The 15,172-nt window shown below is 39.6% G+C and overlaps 1 protein-coding gene across 2 annotated transcripts in view; it reads right to left on the bottom strand.

Moving 5' to 3' along the window:
• MED25 (mediator complex subunit 25) overlaps window positions 1-15,172 on the bottom strand; it is a 1,733,520-nt gene that overhangs the window by 41,808 nt on the left and 1,676,540 nt on the right. For both annotated transcript variants that reach the window (XM_044059360.1, XM_044059361.1), the window contains one exon: window positions 4,301-4,508. In XM_044059360.1, coding sequence (XP_043915295.1) covers window positions 4,301-4,508 — 208 coding nt within the window. The remainder of the gene's footprint in view (window positions 1-4,300; window positions 4,509-15,172) is intronic.

Raw genomic sequence — 15,172 nt, 5'->3', positions numbered from 1 at the left:
AATTAATACATTGTATAATACTGTTTACTTCCCATTTTTTTGTTGGGAAGAAGAGCAGAAGACTGTTGGTTTTATCCCCAGTCAAAGCCTCTGGATCAATGTTTCAACAGTGGAGCTGCACAGCGGCTTGGGGTCAGGTCACTGTATTCCTCAGGTGTTATCCTTCAGATAAGTTAAACTCAGGACCCTTATGCCTGAGTTGGAAGTAGCTTTGTCAGGAGTTAAAGATATCATGGCACTTAACATCAGAACAGCAGTCTCTTTTTTTGTTCTGTTGATGTTCCCATATCTCATCCCTGGAAATGAAAGGCTCTGACATTCAGGATGTGAGGAATGTTTGCTGGCTGTCCTCTACACGATCAAATGTTCTTAATGTCATGTTTAAAAACTTGCATTAAGAAATTTGAACACACAAAAGCCCGAAAACCCTAAATATCATAAGTACAAAAGCTCGAGAAAGGAAACTTTCTCACATGTAGTACACAACCAGTAATTGGCAGAAATTCCTGCAGCTCCTTCAGTGTTGCTGTAGTTGTCTTGGCAGCCTCCCTGACCACTTTTTGTCTTGTCTTTTCATCAATTTTGGAGGGACCTCCAGTTCTTTGCAAAGTTACTGTTGTCCCATATTTTCTCCACTTTTTGATGACCGTCTTCACTGTGCTCCATGGTTATTTCCAATCCTGTGGAAATTATTTGTACCCTTCTCCTGACTGATACCTTTCAACAATGAGATCCCTTTATTTGGGGTTAATTAGAGTCTCTTTAATTGATGGCAGGTGTATACCCAAGAAGACTGAAACCAAATCAAAAGGTGGTTCAACAAAGTATTACTTTAAGGGTGTGCACACACAACAAAGTTTTAGTTTAAGGGTGTGCACACTTATGCAACCAGCGTATTGTACATTTTTTATTTTTTTATATTTTTTTCCCCTAAAAATTTGTTTTTCAATTGAATTGTACAGGTTATAGGCCACATTAAAGGTGGGAACATTTTTGAAATGATTTATTGTGGTCTGATTTTTTATACCACAAAAACCTGGCATTTTACCAGGGGTGTGTAAACTTTTTATATCCATTGTACATCTACATTTCTACATTACAAAAATCTTAATGATTAATCTCAGTTTACACAAAATGTTGTTTAAACAGACATTCTTATAATTTAATATTTTAAAAGAAGGACACTACAGTATTTCTGATACATACTCAGACAGTATATGAGAAAATGTATTTGAAAATTCAGCAGATATCCTTGAATTTCAGTACACATCTGCAAATAACACAATTCCTTATTTGCATACATAGCCCCACATGTACCTAACAATAATTTCTAGTAATATACTAATGCTACATATACAGGATGATAATGATTGGGTCACCGATCATAAGCAGCTTACACTTTTGAGACATTGGATGTCAAGAAATTCACCTCCAGCAAATGGCTGGAACTGCAGCTGAGGGAGTTGGACAGTAAATTCATTCACCAGAATATGAATAACTCTAAGAAAAATGCCCATGTCTAAGGTCCAAAGCTTTATCTGTACAGCCTCTTTACGTGGTGCATGAGTATATGACACCCCACTGATTACCATACAGCATCATGGCCTGGCTGCTTGATCAACATACATAGGGTCTTGTTTCAACTCCCTTTCTGGACCTTAAATTGTAAGCCATACTGCCACTGATTCAAGAAAGGATACCTGTAAACAAGAGGCATGATCTACTACTTTAGCTGACCTACAAGACATATGTCTTCTACAAATGGGGTCAGCACCTTCTTCTCTGGATATCATTTACTGGTGATGTTGTGGGGGGTACATGTGCATGAAGAATTACACTAGAAGAATACACTCGGCTCTGCAGGCTGTCAGTTTGTGCCTCCTCCTTCCCAATGGGGCAAACACACTTTCTACAAATCAAGAAAAAAAACAAAGATTTCACATATACATTGTTTACATGGTTATATAAAAACATACTTGCTCAACATTTAGTTTAGTAAAATTACCTCCTCCAGTGGTCACTGGCGCGTGTTTTCTTTGATCAAATTATTTCCTACATGAAGCTGTCAAGACAACAGCGCTCAATGGCATTCTGAAACTTAGTTTTTTGTGAAAATCTACTTCCAGCCTGATGTCAAGTTAGGTTAAAAATATAAGACTAGAGCTCAAACTACTGAAGCATGGCAGGATTTTTCAGAGACTTGCTCTTACGTTTTCCTGGCTTTCAACTGTGACAATATAAAAACAACATAAATGCATTCACATTCAGTTCTGTAATCTAGTCAATACTGCACTGGGTACTTAAGTATTTTACATGGCACTACTTTTCAAGAAGTTACAGTTAAGTTTGTGCCACAGTGAAATGGGTTCTATTTGTGTGTTGTACGGCTGGTAGCCTCACACTTGTTGCATTTCATTATTAAAAATGGTATGAATGGTGCATTTTACTTCTGTGGAAATTGTTACCCATTTACGCAATGCTTTCAAGTATCTAAGCAAAGATTCAATGCTAGATGTACTGTGTATACCTCTCAACTGTCCAGAATATTATACAATGTCCTTGGCTGGGTACACACACACACACACACACACACACACACACACACACACACACACACACACACACACACACACACACCAAAATGCTGTTGTATACTTAATACAGCTTATGTGCACATCACAGTCTACCTCCATTATCTACTCCTAGCACTACCATCAATTCAGTTGTCTCTATCACCCTTCAAACAATTTCAAGAATAAGCTTTTATTCACTCATACACAGTACTTATACCTGCCCTACAGTTTTGCAATATATTTTCTTCAGAAAAACAAAACAGTTCACATTACATACAGAAGAACTGAAGTATACACCAAATTTCTCTCCTTTGCCCAAGAGCAACTGTTTGTGTAAATGTGTGTGTGACATCTTCTGTGAGGATCATTACAGCGCTCATTCATAACAGTTTAGGTCTGTTTCAGGAGTTCGGAAGAGATCACTCATCTTTCACTAAATATTTCTTGGAGTAAGGCTCAGAACTCCAACAGACCATACCAAGAATCCACTAGCACTCTGCTACTGCTTTTTCAGGGTGCAACAATCTTGAAAAAACATCTCATCCCATGCACCATCCTGAGGATAGTCAGGACTGTTGCTGCAATGCCTGCATAAGCTCCACCTAGGGGTACTTTGCAAGCAGAAATGGGGAGGGGGCAACACCTCCCCATGCTTAAGCTCCTGTTTCAGCCTACACAAAAGGCTTCTTAAGAAAGTGAGCCAGCTTAGAATAAAAGGAAGAAGCTGCACAGTGTCTTGGTAAGATTGACCAAAAAGAATGTACATCAGAACAGACACAGGAACAGGGCACTAGCCTTCAATTTTCTAACAGATTAGTTTTTCAAGGAAATGTATATGATTAGCTCTTTTACCCTGTCAAAGGAAAAAAATAGCCTAATGTTTTAAAAAAATAGCTTTTCAAAGCAACATACAGGAATAGTTGTATCTCTCATTTAAGGGAAAACAGCCTATTTCACAGTACCAACTTTTATACCTTAGTGGAAAGAGGTGGCTACAGGTTCACAAATCAAAACAATGGAATAGCTTATCAAAATTTATAAGCCAATATTAATTATTGCAGGCGTGATCACTTAACAAGCATGTGTTATATAACGCAAACACAATCAGCTGTCACCTTTCATGTGTTTCTGATGCAACTTAACAGTCATAACATGAAAAACGTTAGTGTTAAGTCACTCTACCTGTACATCTATAGATTTTCTCACCCCCCCCCCAACACATACCCACAATTCTTTACTCTTCTACTACCTAGCATTGCTGTGCCATATACCTTACAATGGTTGCTGCTCTGTACATTGGCTTACTTTTACTCCATATACTACTTCTCAAAAAGTTCTCCCATTATGCTCCTATTGTTCAATAGCTAAAGGATTTTCTTTCTTACAAGTAAAGTCCTAAATTAACAAAAACTGACTACAGCTGTTTCAATATGCTTCAGCATTTAAAAATATCTGCTGTCAAGCTTATGATGCCTTCAACTGAGCATAACTTCATGAAACTTCATGATATACTATCTGTATTTGTGCATGTAGCAAAAATATCACATACCTTCATAGGCGTTTCTTCTGGAACTTGCCTTTGCAACCACTCAGAAATGAAAATTAAAGGAAACATTTACCTTTTACAGACCACTGTCTGGACTAAATGAATGAATGACTGACTAAATGACTAATCATCACTGTCAGAGCTTACACCCTTAACTCTAGTATATATTGCTAAAACTCACCTGGCATTTGAGCATGCTGCGGCATCTGATTTGCCCACTGCTGTCCTGCTGTCTGATGCATCAGCTGCTGGCCTGGGAGTTGCATCTGTGGTTGTCCTGGTGCTTGATGAGACATCTGTTGCCCCATGGGTTGGTGCTGTAGCATCCCTGGAGCCTGCTGCTGTAGGTGATGTAAAGGCTGCTGGGATTGTGGCACTCCAGGTTGAGGCTGAAAAAGAATAATACTGTATTGTCTTTTTCTTATGTAATAAAATGTAAGTAAATTATCACCTGGAAACTTACAAACAAGACAATAGCATGGAAGCACACCTACGCCACTGCTAGTAATTATCTTTTACCCTGTAAGCATTAGCACAACAATAAGAAAGCAACAAGCGCTTATTGCCAAGTACATTACAACAGCCTAACAGAGATTTCTTAAAGTTTATACGCATTTTCAGAGAAGCAACAGCAAAAAGCCTGAATGACCTTAATGGATACTGACAAAATGGCAGAGCTAGGAAAACTAAAGCAAATGAATCATATTGCAGTGGTAATGGGTTACTCACTATTTAACATTTGTTAACCAGGAAAGTCCAACTAGGGAAGAGCCTATTTTCAGCAGAAGCCCAGGGAGAATAGCTTCAGAAGCATGTCTTTGGAATGTGGGAGGAAATTGGAGGAAATCCATCCGAACACAGGGAGGACATACAGACTCTCCACAGAAGGTACCCCAGTCGAGAATCAAACAGGAGAACCTCTTGTTGTAAGGCAACAACGTTAACAGCTGCACCACTGCACTACCTGCAACAGACTGCAGTCAAACCAATGTGACAGAAGTATGGATTCTAAATGAACAGCAGTACAAATCAACAGCTCTACTCCATGACAATGACTTTGTTAGAAGACGAAGGGACATTAAAACAAATTAACACTCAACAGCTGCAAGCCACAGTAGGGTTTGCAGAGTAGGAGACAAAAAATCACAGAGACGAAAGATTTGCTAAGGGTAGGAATGGTAGTATTTGGGTAGTCAGAACAAGAGTTCTGTGTCACATTAACAGAAACTATGAAAGAAAAAAAAAAAGAAAAAATTCCTGAGTCTATATGGACAGGAAAAGCAAAGTGGGATGAAGTAAAAATAGTTTTGCAATATATGGCTTCTCGAATAGTGGATAGGAAATGAATACAGTGACAGAAAACTACTTCACAAAGGTGAAATGGCAATCTTATAAAAACATATACTGTACGGGCAGACCATGAGAGGTAAGATGCAGCCTTTCACGGAATAGTCACAGATGGATAACACAGTTAAAGACAGTGAGTTGCATGACATGGTCTCAAGATGAGAAAGTGAGGGTGATTTGATAAAAAAAAGACAAGAAAGGAGGTAAAAGTTTATGTAAATGAATGTACAAACAACAGAGTAGTAGAGAAAAAAGGGAAATTTAAAGGAAACTGTAACAACTGTTATGGTGTACATACTACAAAAAACTGATCAAGAGGAGGATGACAGAGAGAAAAACAAAAGGACAGGGAAAAGCAGGAGGAGGAGGAAGAAAACAAAAAACAAGAACAACCCCACCTACAGATAGCTCCTAGCTAGATTTGTACAGCTGGAAAAGTGAATGGACAATCCACTCCATTTCAAATAGGAAATGATGATGTCTGTTGCCACTCTAGATGACATAACTCAAACAAAAAAGCAATCAACAATGGGGTCTTTACCAAGTATTAACCATCTTTGTATTGTTGATGGAGTGGACACATTATCATATGGACAGGACAAAGCTATTAACAAGCATGCTAAGAGGACACAGGTAAGGAGATTAATTACATGAAAAGACACAAGGCATATCAGCATTTCAGAAAATAAAACAAGAACTTTAATAAGTACCTGCTTTGGAGATTCTAGAAAGCATATAGGAAAATACAATACAATAGGAAATTGTAATGCAGATCTGACATGATTTAAAAAAACAAGAGGAGAAGTATTGGGTACTGTACACAGGTTCTCAGCCTGGTAGGAAGTAATAACTGATATATAATGCAGAAGCCCTGTATGAAATACAACCTTCACTATTACTGAAAAGCACATAACATTTATGTACCTCATGGAAGGAGTTCCAAAGAAAGTTCCTAGTGCTATAAAGACATGGATTTTTAAAAACAAACCTGGTAGAATCAATAAAATGTTCCCCTGATCTATGTATCAGAAGGAGTCGCACAATTTCAGAGATGAAGAGAGTGAAGAAAAGTGCTGATAGAAAGAATCAACAGACTGGCACTCTATCTCAGACATACTGCCAATGCAATATGTTATGTACAATGTGACAATGCACCTGAGAAGTGTTGAGATGACACAACTGGACTACTGGTTTATTCTAAAATTTCTAATGAATGTGACAGAGCTTATATTTTCTGACAAGTCAACTCTGTTGTAGCTTTTGTAAACAAAATTAAGAACGACAGTATCCAGACCAGATAGCACTCTTACTATGCTCACTACTGACAAAATTTCACTTAGTTTTGCTTGATTAGGGCATGTTATCAAGTATGACAGAGGTTAGAAAAAAATGTTACTACTGCTAGAGTGGTCTAATATGCTGAAACAGCTACTGTCAGCACCTGCTTCATATAACAATGTATGTATTTCTAATGTAAAAATATATGTATTATAAAAAATTACACTTTAAACAGCAGTTCGATTTGAAAACACTTGCAGGGATTGTACGTGGAGGAGTATGAACAAGACGTGATAAATGGAGCTAAGCTTGAGCATTACATAAAGTATCTGCTATAGGAGATGATCTCAGTGTTACTTTAAAAATCTTACCTGGCCATGATCTAGTATTAGGACAGTGAACCGTCCAGTGTAGTACCATATAACTGATTCAATGGGCTGGGCAAAAATATCAAACAATAATGTTCAGAATGGCTAAGACTAACTAACAACTTAACATGTCACTGCTAAAACTCACTTAGCTGCTAATCATAAATAGTTCTCTGCAACAATAACTGGGTGTGAAGTGGGACATTCACTGGAAACAAGATCAACAGTTACCTTATTGGTTAAATCTTAATGAATTTAACTGCAAAGGGCATATCTGCAACTTACAGTTTGAATACTTGTTATCAAATAAGCCATTAATATCTTCTGATAATGGTGCGCAAGTAGGCAGAAATAATAGATTAAAAAGTAATTTTGGCTGTCTTGCATCATAGCAGTGATGCTGTGGTGAAGTTCATGAATGACAAAATTGGTCTTCATTATGAAACCTTGAGATCGACCAAAGTAGCAGTCTCAGGAATGTAAACAGAAATGGGTCAGTCTCACTGAAACTGTATCACTGAATGAACTTTTGGTTGCTTGTATTTGGGAGGTCTCTCACGTTTAGGAATGTTTCTGGTGAAGACCTCCATGTATGTAGGTATGTGTGATGTGGCCTTGGGTAGAGTAGGAGGTGAGGTGTGCATGCTGGCAACCCACTCATTGTCATATGTAGTGACTGGTTTGTGAGACAGCATGGATTCAAGGTTCGTAATATAGCTGCATCTCTCAGGCGTTGTGTTTGTGTGGACTAGGAGTAGAGGGTTGTCAGTGAACATGAGGCAGTTGTCACACTGCCTCAGGGTGCCCATGTCGACCAAGCTGGCTGGAGAAACTGTGGGAAATTGTCCATCCATAGTGAAAGGTAAATTTATATAATCAGGAAAATAGGTCACACTTAGGAGTGGCTAGTGGTTGAGAAGTGTGTTGGTACCTCTGAGGCTAGGCTTAGTGTTTTACCTGACAAGGGCGGCGAGAAACCTCTGGAGGACCACAAGCAAAGTGCTAAGGGAAAAGTTAAAAAAAATGTTTGCATCTATAACTACCAATGGTAACCGCTGGTATGTGTCAGTGCACGATGGAGCACCACATGCAAAGAAGTGCAAACTCTTGGCTTAAAACAAGAAAATTCCCTTTTTAACTCAAACTAGCCAATAAGAACTCTCTCTCTCTGAGGTCTAGTCCAATCACCCTCAATTAGATGGGACCCAGGCAGCACTCTCCTCACACAATGGTGCAGAACGGCCTTCACCAACAAAGGTGGCTTGAAGTTGATGCTCTATAGTTACAAAACAGACCCAGAAACAACAAACTTGGGACTGGGCAGTGCTACAGCTGAACTAGTACAGTGTACAGTGAAATGTGACAAAAAATAGTTCAGACAATTCAAACACACAATGGAATGCAAATACAAATTAAAAGTGCAATATTAGCGCAACAACAGGTGCTTACAGTTAGTTGAAAGCAATGTATGCCTCAGATATTTCAGTATTTCAGTGAAGAGCTGGTTTTAGTGCTCAAATAACACCAAACAGTCTAGATTCGCTATAAAATGCAGAAGTACTAGAAATTCAAAGTGCATAAAATCACAGTCACAACAAAAGAAAGCAGTTTAAATAATGCAACAATTCACCGGCAATTCCCAGCATAGCAGGCTGTAGGCCACACTCTCCTGTCACAAGGAGTCTCTAGACCACAAACCTTCCTAATGTAAAACTGGTTTGGCAGCACAAGTGCTTAAGCCAGAACTAAGACACTTCAGAACAGCAGACACAATAGGCCTTCAACCAGCAATTTCTAGTTAGAAGGATGAGGCTATCCTCTCCTGCCACAAGTGTTTAGACCACAAATCCTCAATGTAAAGTAACTGGTTTGGAACCCATGTGCTTACACCATAATAAAGACACTTAGAATAACAGGCACAACAAGCCTTTACCAGCAATTCCCATCTTAGAAGGGTGTAGGCCACACTCTACTGCCACAAGAGTCTAGACCACAAATCTTTCTAACATAAAATAACTGGTTTGGAACACAAGTGTTTAAACCGGAACAAATACACTTAGAACAACAGGCACAATAGTCAATCAACTGGCAATTTCCAGCTCAGAAGGGCAGAGGCTACCCTCTCCACCCACAAGAGTGCAGACCACAAACCTTCTTAATGTAAAATAAGTGGCCTGAAGCCCTAGTACTTTAAACATATCTAAGACACTTAGAGTAACAATTACAATTTAATCAGGCTAATAACAAGCAGCAAAAAATACAGCAGAATAAATGCAATAGAACACTAAGAACAAGCAGTAAAAGCAAAATAAAGTAATACAGTAGGAAGAGACACAAAAACAGTAAAAGCAGCTGAAGTGCTTTTTTTTTTTTTTTAGTTAAGTAGGAAAGGAGGAAAGAGAATTCACGGTTAAGAAACTAAGGGGTGGGCCTTCCCAAATGATCTCACTGTACACAATAGTATGAGCTGATGTGATGGGACTGGGATGAGTGTCCAATATCAGATTTATAGTAGAGGTGGACAACTCAAAAGCTACCAAGTTTTAAGAACACAACAACAATTGGGCAGGTGAAAGAAAAAATGGAGACTTGAATCAGAACAGTAAATCAGAAGTAAAGACAAGTAAAGAAACCTTGAAACTTAACCCTGAGATATGTTCATAAAACACAGCTACTGCAGAATACTCTTAAAAACTACAACCTAGAGCAGCATAGGATTGTTAAATATCACCGAAACAGAGCAAAAAATATATACCATCAGCTTTGTATACTTACATAGATTCATAGGGTGATACTAGGCTATTGACCTGGAGGCTCTTAAAAGCCTAGTCAAGAATTTCGCCCATGTTCACTCAAAGTCAGCACCTGTTTCACTGGCCAGCAGGGACACAGGTGGAATCCCAGGGGTTTATTTTCTGTTTCCTATCCAGTTGTCCACGTTCCTCTTAAAGAGGGCTAGAGAGGTACTCTGCTCGACATGGAGAGGTAGTCTATTCCACAGATGGGGGGAGTCTATGGGACACAAACCTATCCCGCCAACAAGTTCTATTAATGTCACAGACCAGGTTAAGACCTTGCATGAGGGCTGTGCGACTGGAGTTTGATTTATGGCTATGCAGCAACTCCATCAGGGCTGGGTCTGAGATAGCCTTGTATGCCGGACACAGGTCACTTCTGAGCAGTCTGAGACTGAGTAGAGGGACAGGGCTTTTACCCTATCTGTATAAAAAAGATGTTTGAGACCTGGATTTTCCTGGTTACTAAACTCTGTGGTCTCCCCAGCTGCTGCATGTGCTTGGCAAGGTACATGCCGAAGGAGGTATTGCACGCGATAATGGGTGTGATAAGGGAGGAGTAAAGGGATGTTATGACCTCCTTGTTCCTGGATGAAATACCCTTATTTATGAGGTGGGCCATGTAAAAAAGACTTCCGTACAACGGAAGCAACGTGGTGGTCAAAAATCAGGCTATCAACCTGGGTGCCCAAGTCCCTCACAAGTGACTACATGCTTAGTACATTGTTATTAATGTGATAATTAGTGGGGATGCCCTTTCCACCAAGGGGATAATGATGCATTTCTTGGCATTCAGTTTCAAACCATGCTTCTGGCACCAGTCATCAGTTTGGGTAAGGCCTTCTTGGAGGATGTTCATATCTTTAGAGGAATTTAGGACAGCACCCAGCATGCAGTCATCTGCAAACTTAGTCAGCCACAGACCTGTGGTTTTGGCTTGCACCTCAGAAAAGTATATCCTAAACAGTAGATGCTCCAAGACTGATTCTCGGGGTACACCGCTTGTTACAGGTGTACTACTAGAGGTGGGTTCCATTAGTGAGCCAGTTAGCTACCCATCTGGTAACAGAGAGGGTTGATGCCTAGCTGGGAGAGAGTATCTATTATGCCTGAGTGGGAAATAGTGTTGAAGGCTTTGGGTAGGTCAAGGTAGGTAGTGTGCACAGCCTTCTCCTCATCCATGGCTTTAGTGACTGTTTCAAAGAAGTCGACCAAGTTAACAGGCATGATTTGCCTTTGACAAAACCAAACTTGGCCTATAATTGCCTGGGTCAGTGGATGCGCCACCTTTGTGTACAGGGATGACAGTTGCTGTCCTCCATTCAGCTGGGATGAAGCCGGTGCTCAAGCCTTGGTTGAATAAGTTCAATATCAGCTTTGCATTTAAAGGCTTTTTTCTGTAAATACTTTTGTGAATACGTTCTCTATGGACACATCTGGGTAGTGATGTGACTACTTGAAAGTATACTGATACTTCAATATGCATGTATTTATGACATGGACATTTTATGTGGCACTACATTAAAGGCAAGGCACTACAGAAGTTTAGAAATTTTTCCCATTTTAGTAATGGGGTGGGGGTTTGGCATTGGGGTAACTGTGCTACTGACAATGAGTTCTGTTTCACTTCTGTCAGAGATATCAGGAGGATTATGATGCAGGAAATGAAGCTTTAATGACAAAAAAACATTCTTGTATTTCTGAGCAATTTAACTGAATATTTTCCATTACCTTTTTGACCTGTATTTTAGTGAATGTGTTAGTAATTCCTACGTATCTGAATACAAAAAAAGAAAGAAAGCAATAACTGAACATAGTGATCTGTGGACATGAGGTTTTGCATGGGAAATTTTGAGAGCAAATGAGGAGGGATGCATGAAAAAACATATTATATTGGGCGTGTAGTATGATCTTTTTAATGAAATAAGGGAGGGCACACAATTCTTCAAGACTGCATCAAGTACTGAGAAAACACTTTAAACAATGTTTTCAAGTTCATTTGCTATACTGTAAGTATGTTAACCTGTTTGAGACCGTAAAAGACATTAGTGGATGTTTCTGAGAAAGAGTGTGGGGTGACTGCTTTAGCAAGAAGGGTTGCTTTTTAACTCTGAAGAGGAGAAAGAAAATGAGGTAGGGAATTCATCTATGTACCTAAGAATATGATTTGAAGGAATGAAGGAGTCTGTGCTGCAATGGGGAAGTAGCTTTAGTCTACCGATTAAGCAACTTAAATGTGAATTTAAACAGTGGCAGATTTTGGGACCGGTATCTGACCACAGAATACTTGCACTTCATTATATTGTGCTCTTTGTACCGCTGTACAACTATTAGGTGTTATCTGTGGGTGTCCCTCAAAAATTTCTATGGTGACCCCATACTTATGCTTCAACTAAAAATATATTTATTTCCCATTAAGTAAACGCAATCATTATCAAACTCACTTATCCAGGGGATACCATAGTGAATGTTTGCCTCTATACCACATATGGTTTGCAAAATTAGTGTACTTCATGTTTGAAGGATAAAACATTATTAAAAATGAGCTACTCCTTCTGACAAACATTTCACATGCTTCAGATGCTGCATTTGTCCACTTTGATCCCCAAGTGATAAGAATTAACAATGTGCTGCTTAGTGAAATATTTCCAGACAGTGCATCAGAGTCATCTATTTTAAATTTGGCCACGTAATATTTGTGGGAATCTACCCAGCTGGAACATACAGGTGCCTGGATATGTGATTTGGTTGAGCCATCAATTGGCACAACTTAAATCTGAATTTAAACAGTGGAAGATTATAGGACTAGAATCAGATCACACAATACAGCCATTTAAATATATCGTGCTCTTTGTAACACTGTATGCCTATCAGGCCTTCTCTGTAGGTGTCGCTCAAAAATTTCTATGGTCACTGAAGAATATGATGCAGGATTTTACATGGAATGATGGTAAGTCTACGATAGCAAGGCAAAAGCAGATAAATTATATTATAACTGTCAGGGACAAATGTGCCAGATCCTTCAAATCTACTGTGAAGCTGTATTAAACTCAACATGTACATACTCATATAAAGGGAAGGGGAGGAATATGACCTCCTTTGCATATCAGAATTAGAGGGTATTTAGGCAGGTGGTGGGATGAAGGTACCTTGATAAGACTGCAGGGTGAACACAGGTTGAGGAGATAAAAATCCACGTTGACTTTTTTTTCTTTTAGTAAATTTCCACTACAAACAAGGTGACAGTGGAATATGAAGGAATAACAATGACTGTGAGACATGGGTTTGACTGATGTGTGGATAATTCAGCCCCTTAAACTAGTAGTTTTTATGTTAGAAGCTAGATGTGATTTAAGAAGGGCATTCAAAACAGAAATGGTCATCAAACACTACATCATCAATAGAATGGTCTGGAGGAACAGGTATATTTTGCAGAGGATACTGCTACAATGGAACAAACTCCCATTCTACATAAAACAAAGTTCATCCCTGTCCATTTGAAATGCAACTTAGATCAATGGAAGAGAAACAGAAAATTTACCCCAGGACTGCTTCCTGTATAACTAATGGACAGATGCAGTGCCTAAGTGCTTTAACTCATACATGGGTCCCCTCAAATTATCTATGGTATGATCCCATTTATTCTCATTAGGGGTAATATACAATTACTGACCATGTGATGGGTATGGCCAATCTATACCCAAATGAAATAAGCTATTTCGAGCACAAAAAGGGAAACTGGCTGAGCCTAAAAATGGCCTGCAAGGGTAGCTAGCCTAGCACTTACCTATGAATGTATGAACAGGGAGGGAATGGCAAAATCTGTTTGTCAATTAAACTGATTGGGCCACTTGGGTGTGGATGTGCCATCCAGAGAAGTATGCTGTTAATTCGAGGAGTTTTACAATTTTTGTATAGAAGCATTTGTATAAGTATTGTATACTCTGCACACAGCAGTCAACCTCCTGGGCGACTGCTCTAAAAAAGTAGGTAGATCAGGCCAAATATTAGGATACCCAATTAACATAAAATGAGCATACTAAACAGTACAATGTCTCCCACTACCAATGGAATGGTGGAATACCCCTCAGAAACACAATTTTAAAAAAGTGAGCATGAATCAAACTATATTCTGAATTCCTCTTCTGTGCACATCAGGCAGGAGCGTGAGTGTGTGCATATGCATAACTGTTTACCTAATGGTCTGCTTGACAGTGTTGGAAGACTTGGACTAAGGCCACTAAAAAGGTACAGTTGTGTACACTTACCATAAATGTAGATGTTCGAGTGCATTCACTGTTGCAGTCATCACATTTGGGTTATCCCTGCCAGGGTAGCCCTCGGCCGGCCCGAATACCAGAGGCTTAGTATTTCTGCGTCAGTTGCTGTCGCTTCAGGACTCATGTTAGGTTGTCAGTAGTATAAAGTAAGGCAACCAATGCCATTACATCAGTTTTTCCTGCCCTGTCAGGAGCCCCCCCCAAGTGGGAGACAGGTTATGGTGGAAGAACCCCACCAGTAGAAAGTAAATACCAAAATGTTCCTTTTAAGGAGAGAGAAGAATGAAGAGGGGGATGGAGGGAGGGAAAAGTACAGTTTTGTACCTACCATAAATGTAGATGTCCGAACTGGATAGCATCTGCAGTCATAACAAATGGGTTGTCCTGTCATCAGGCAGCCCTTCGGTCGGCCGGATTCCAAAGTCTGGGTCCGGCTTCGGCTGATGTCGCACTTCACCCGACGTCATCTCTGCTGGTCTTCGTGTATAAAGGCATCAGCCGACGCCATTTTCCTCAGTGTTTCTTGCCCCAGATGCCAGTTGCCCTCTTGGAAAGCTAAATTTTGGATAAATGCCAATGTTTCCAAAAAAAATAGAAGGCAAACACAAAAAATAAGCATGTATGTACATATATACAAACAAATACACCATAAAAGACTCCCCCCCAGCTAGCTATTAGGAGGGTAAATACCCTAGGAGTACGACAGAGCGGAAGGAGGGTGGGTAATCCTGACTGCAGATGCTATCCAGTTCGGACATCTACATTTATGGTAGGTACAAAACTGTACTATGTCCTTCATGGATGCATCTGCAGTCATAACAAATGGGTAGAATACCATAGCCAAACTAGGGGTGGAGGAAGAGAAATTATGGTGTAGTTAGGATCCCTTGCAGTACAGCAGTGGCAAACCCTGCTCGGGATCTAGAGTATAGAGGTAAATTATAATGCTTGGCAAATGTATGCACGGAGGTCCAAGTAGCCACCT

Source organism: Protopterus annectens, chromosome 17.part0 (assembly GCF_019279795.1).
Source record: "Protopterus annectens isolate FY-2018-M chromosome 17.part0, PAN1.0, whole genome shotgun sequence".
NCBI lineage: Eukaryota > Metazoa > Chordata > Ceratodontiformes > Protopteridae > Protopterus > Protopterus annectens.
This window is presented reverse-complemented; position numbering and strand designations above follow the sequence as displayed.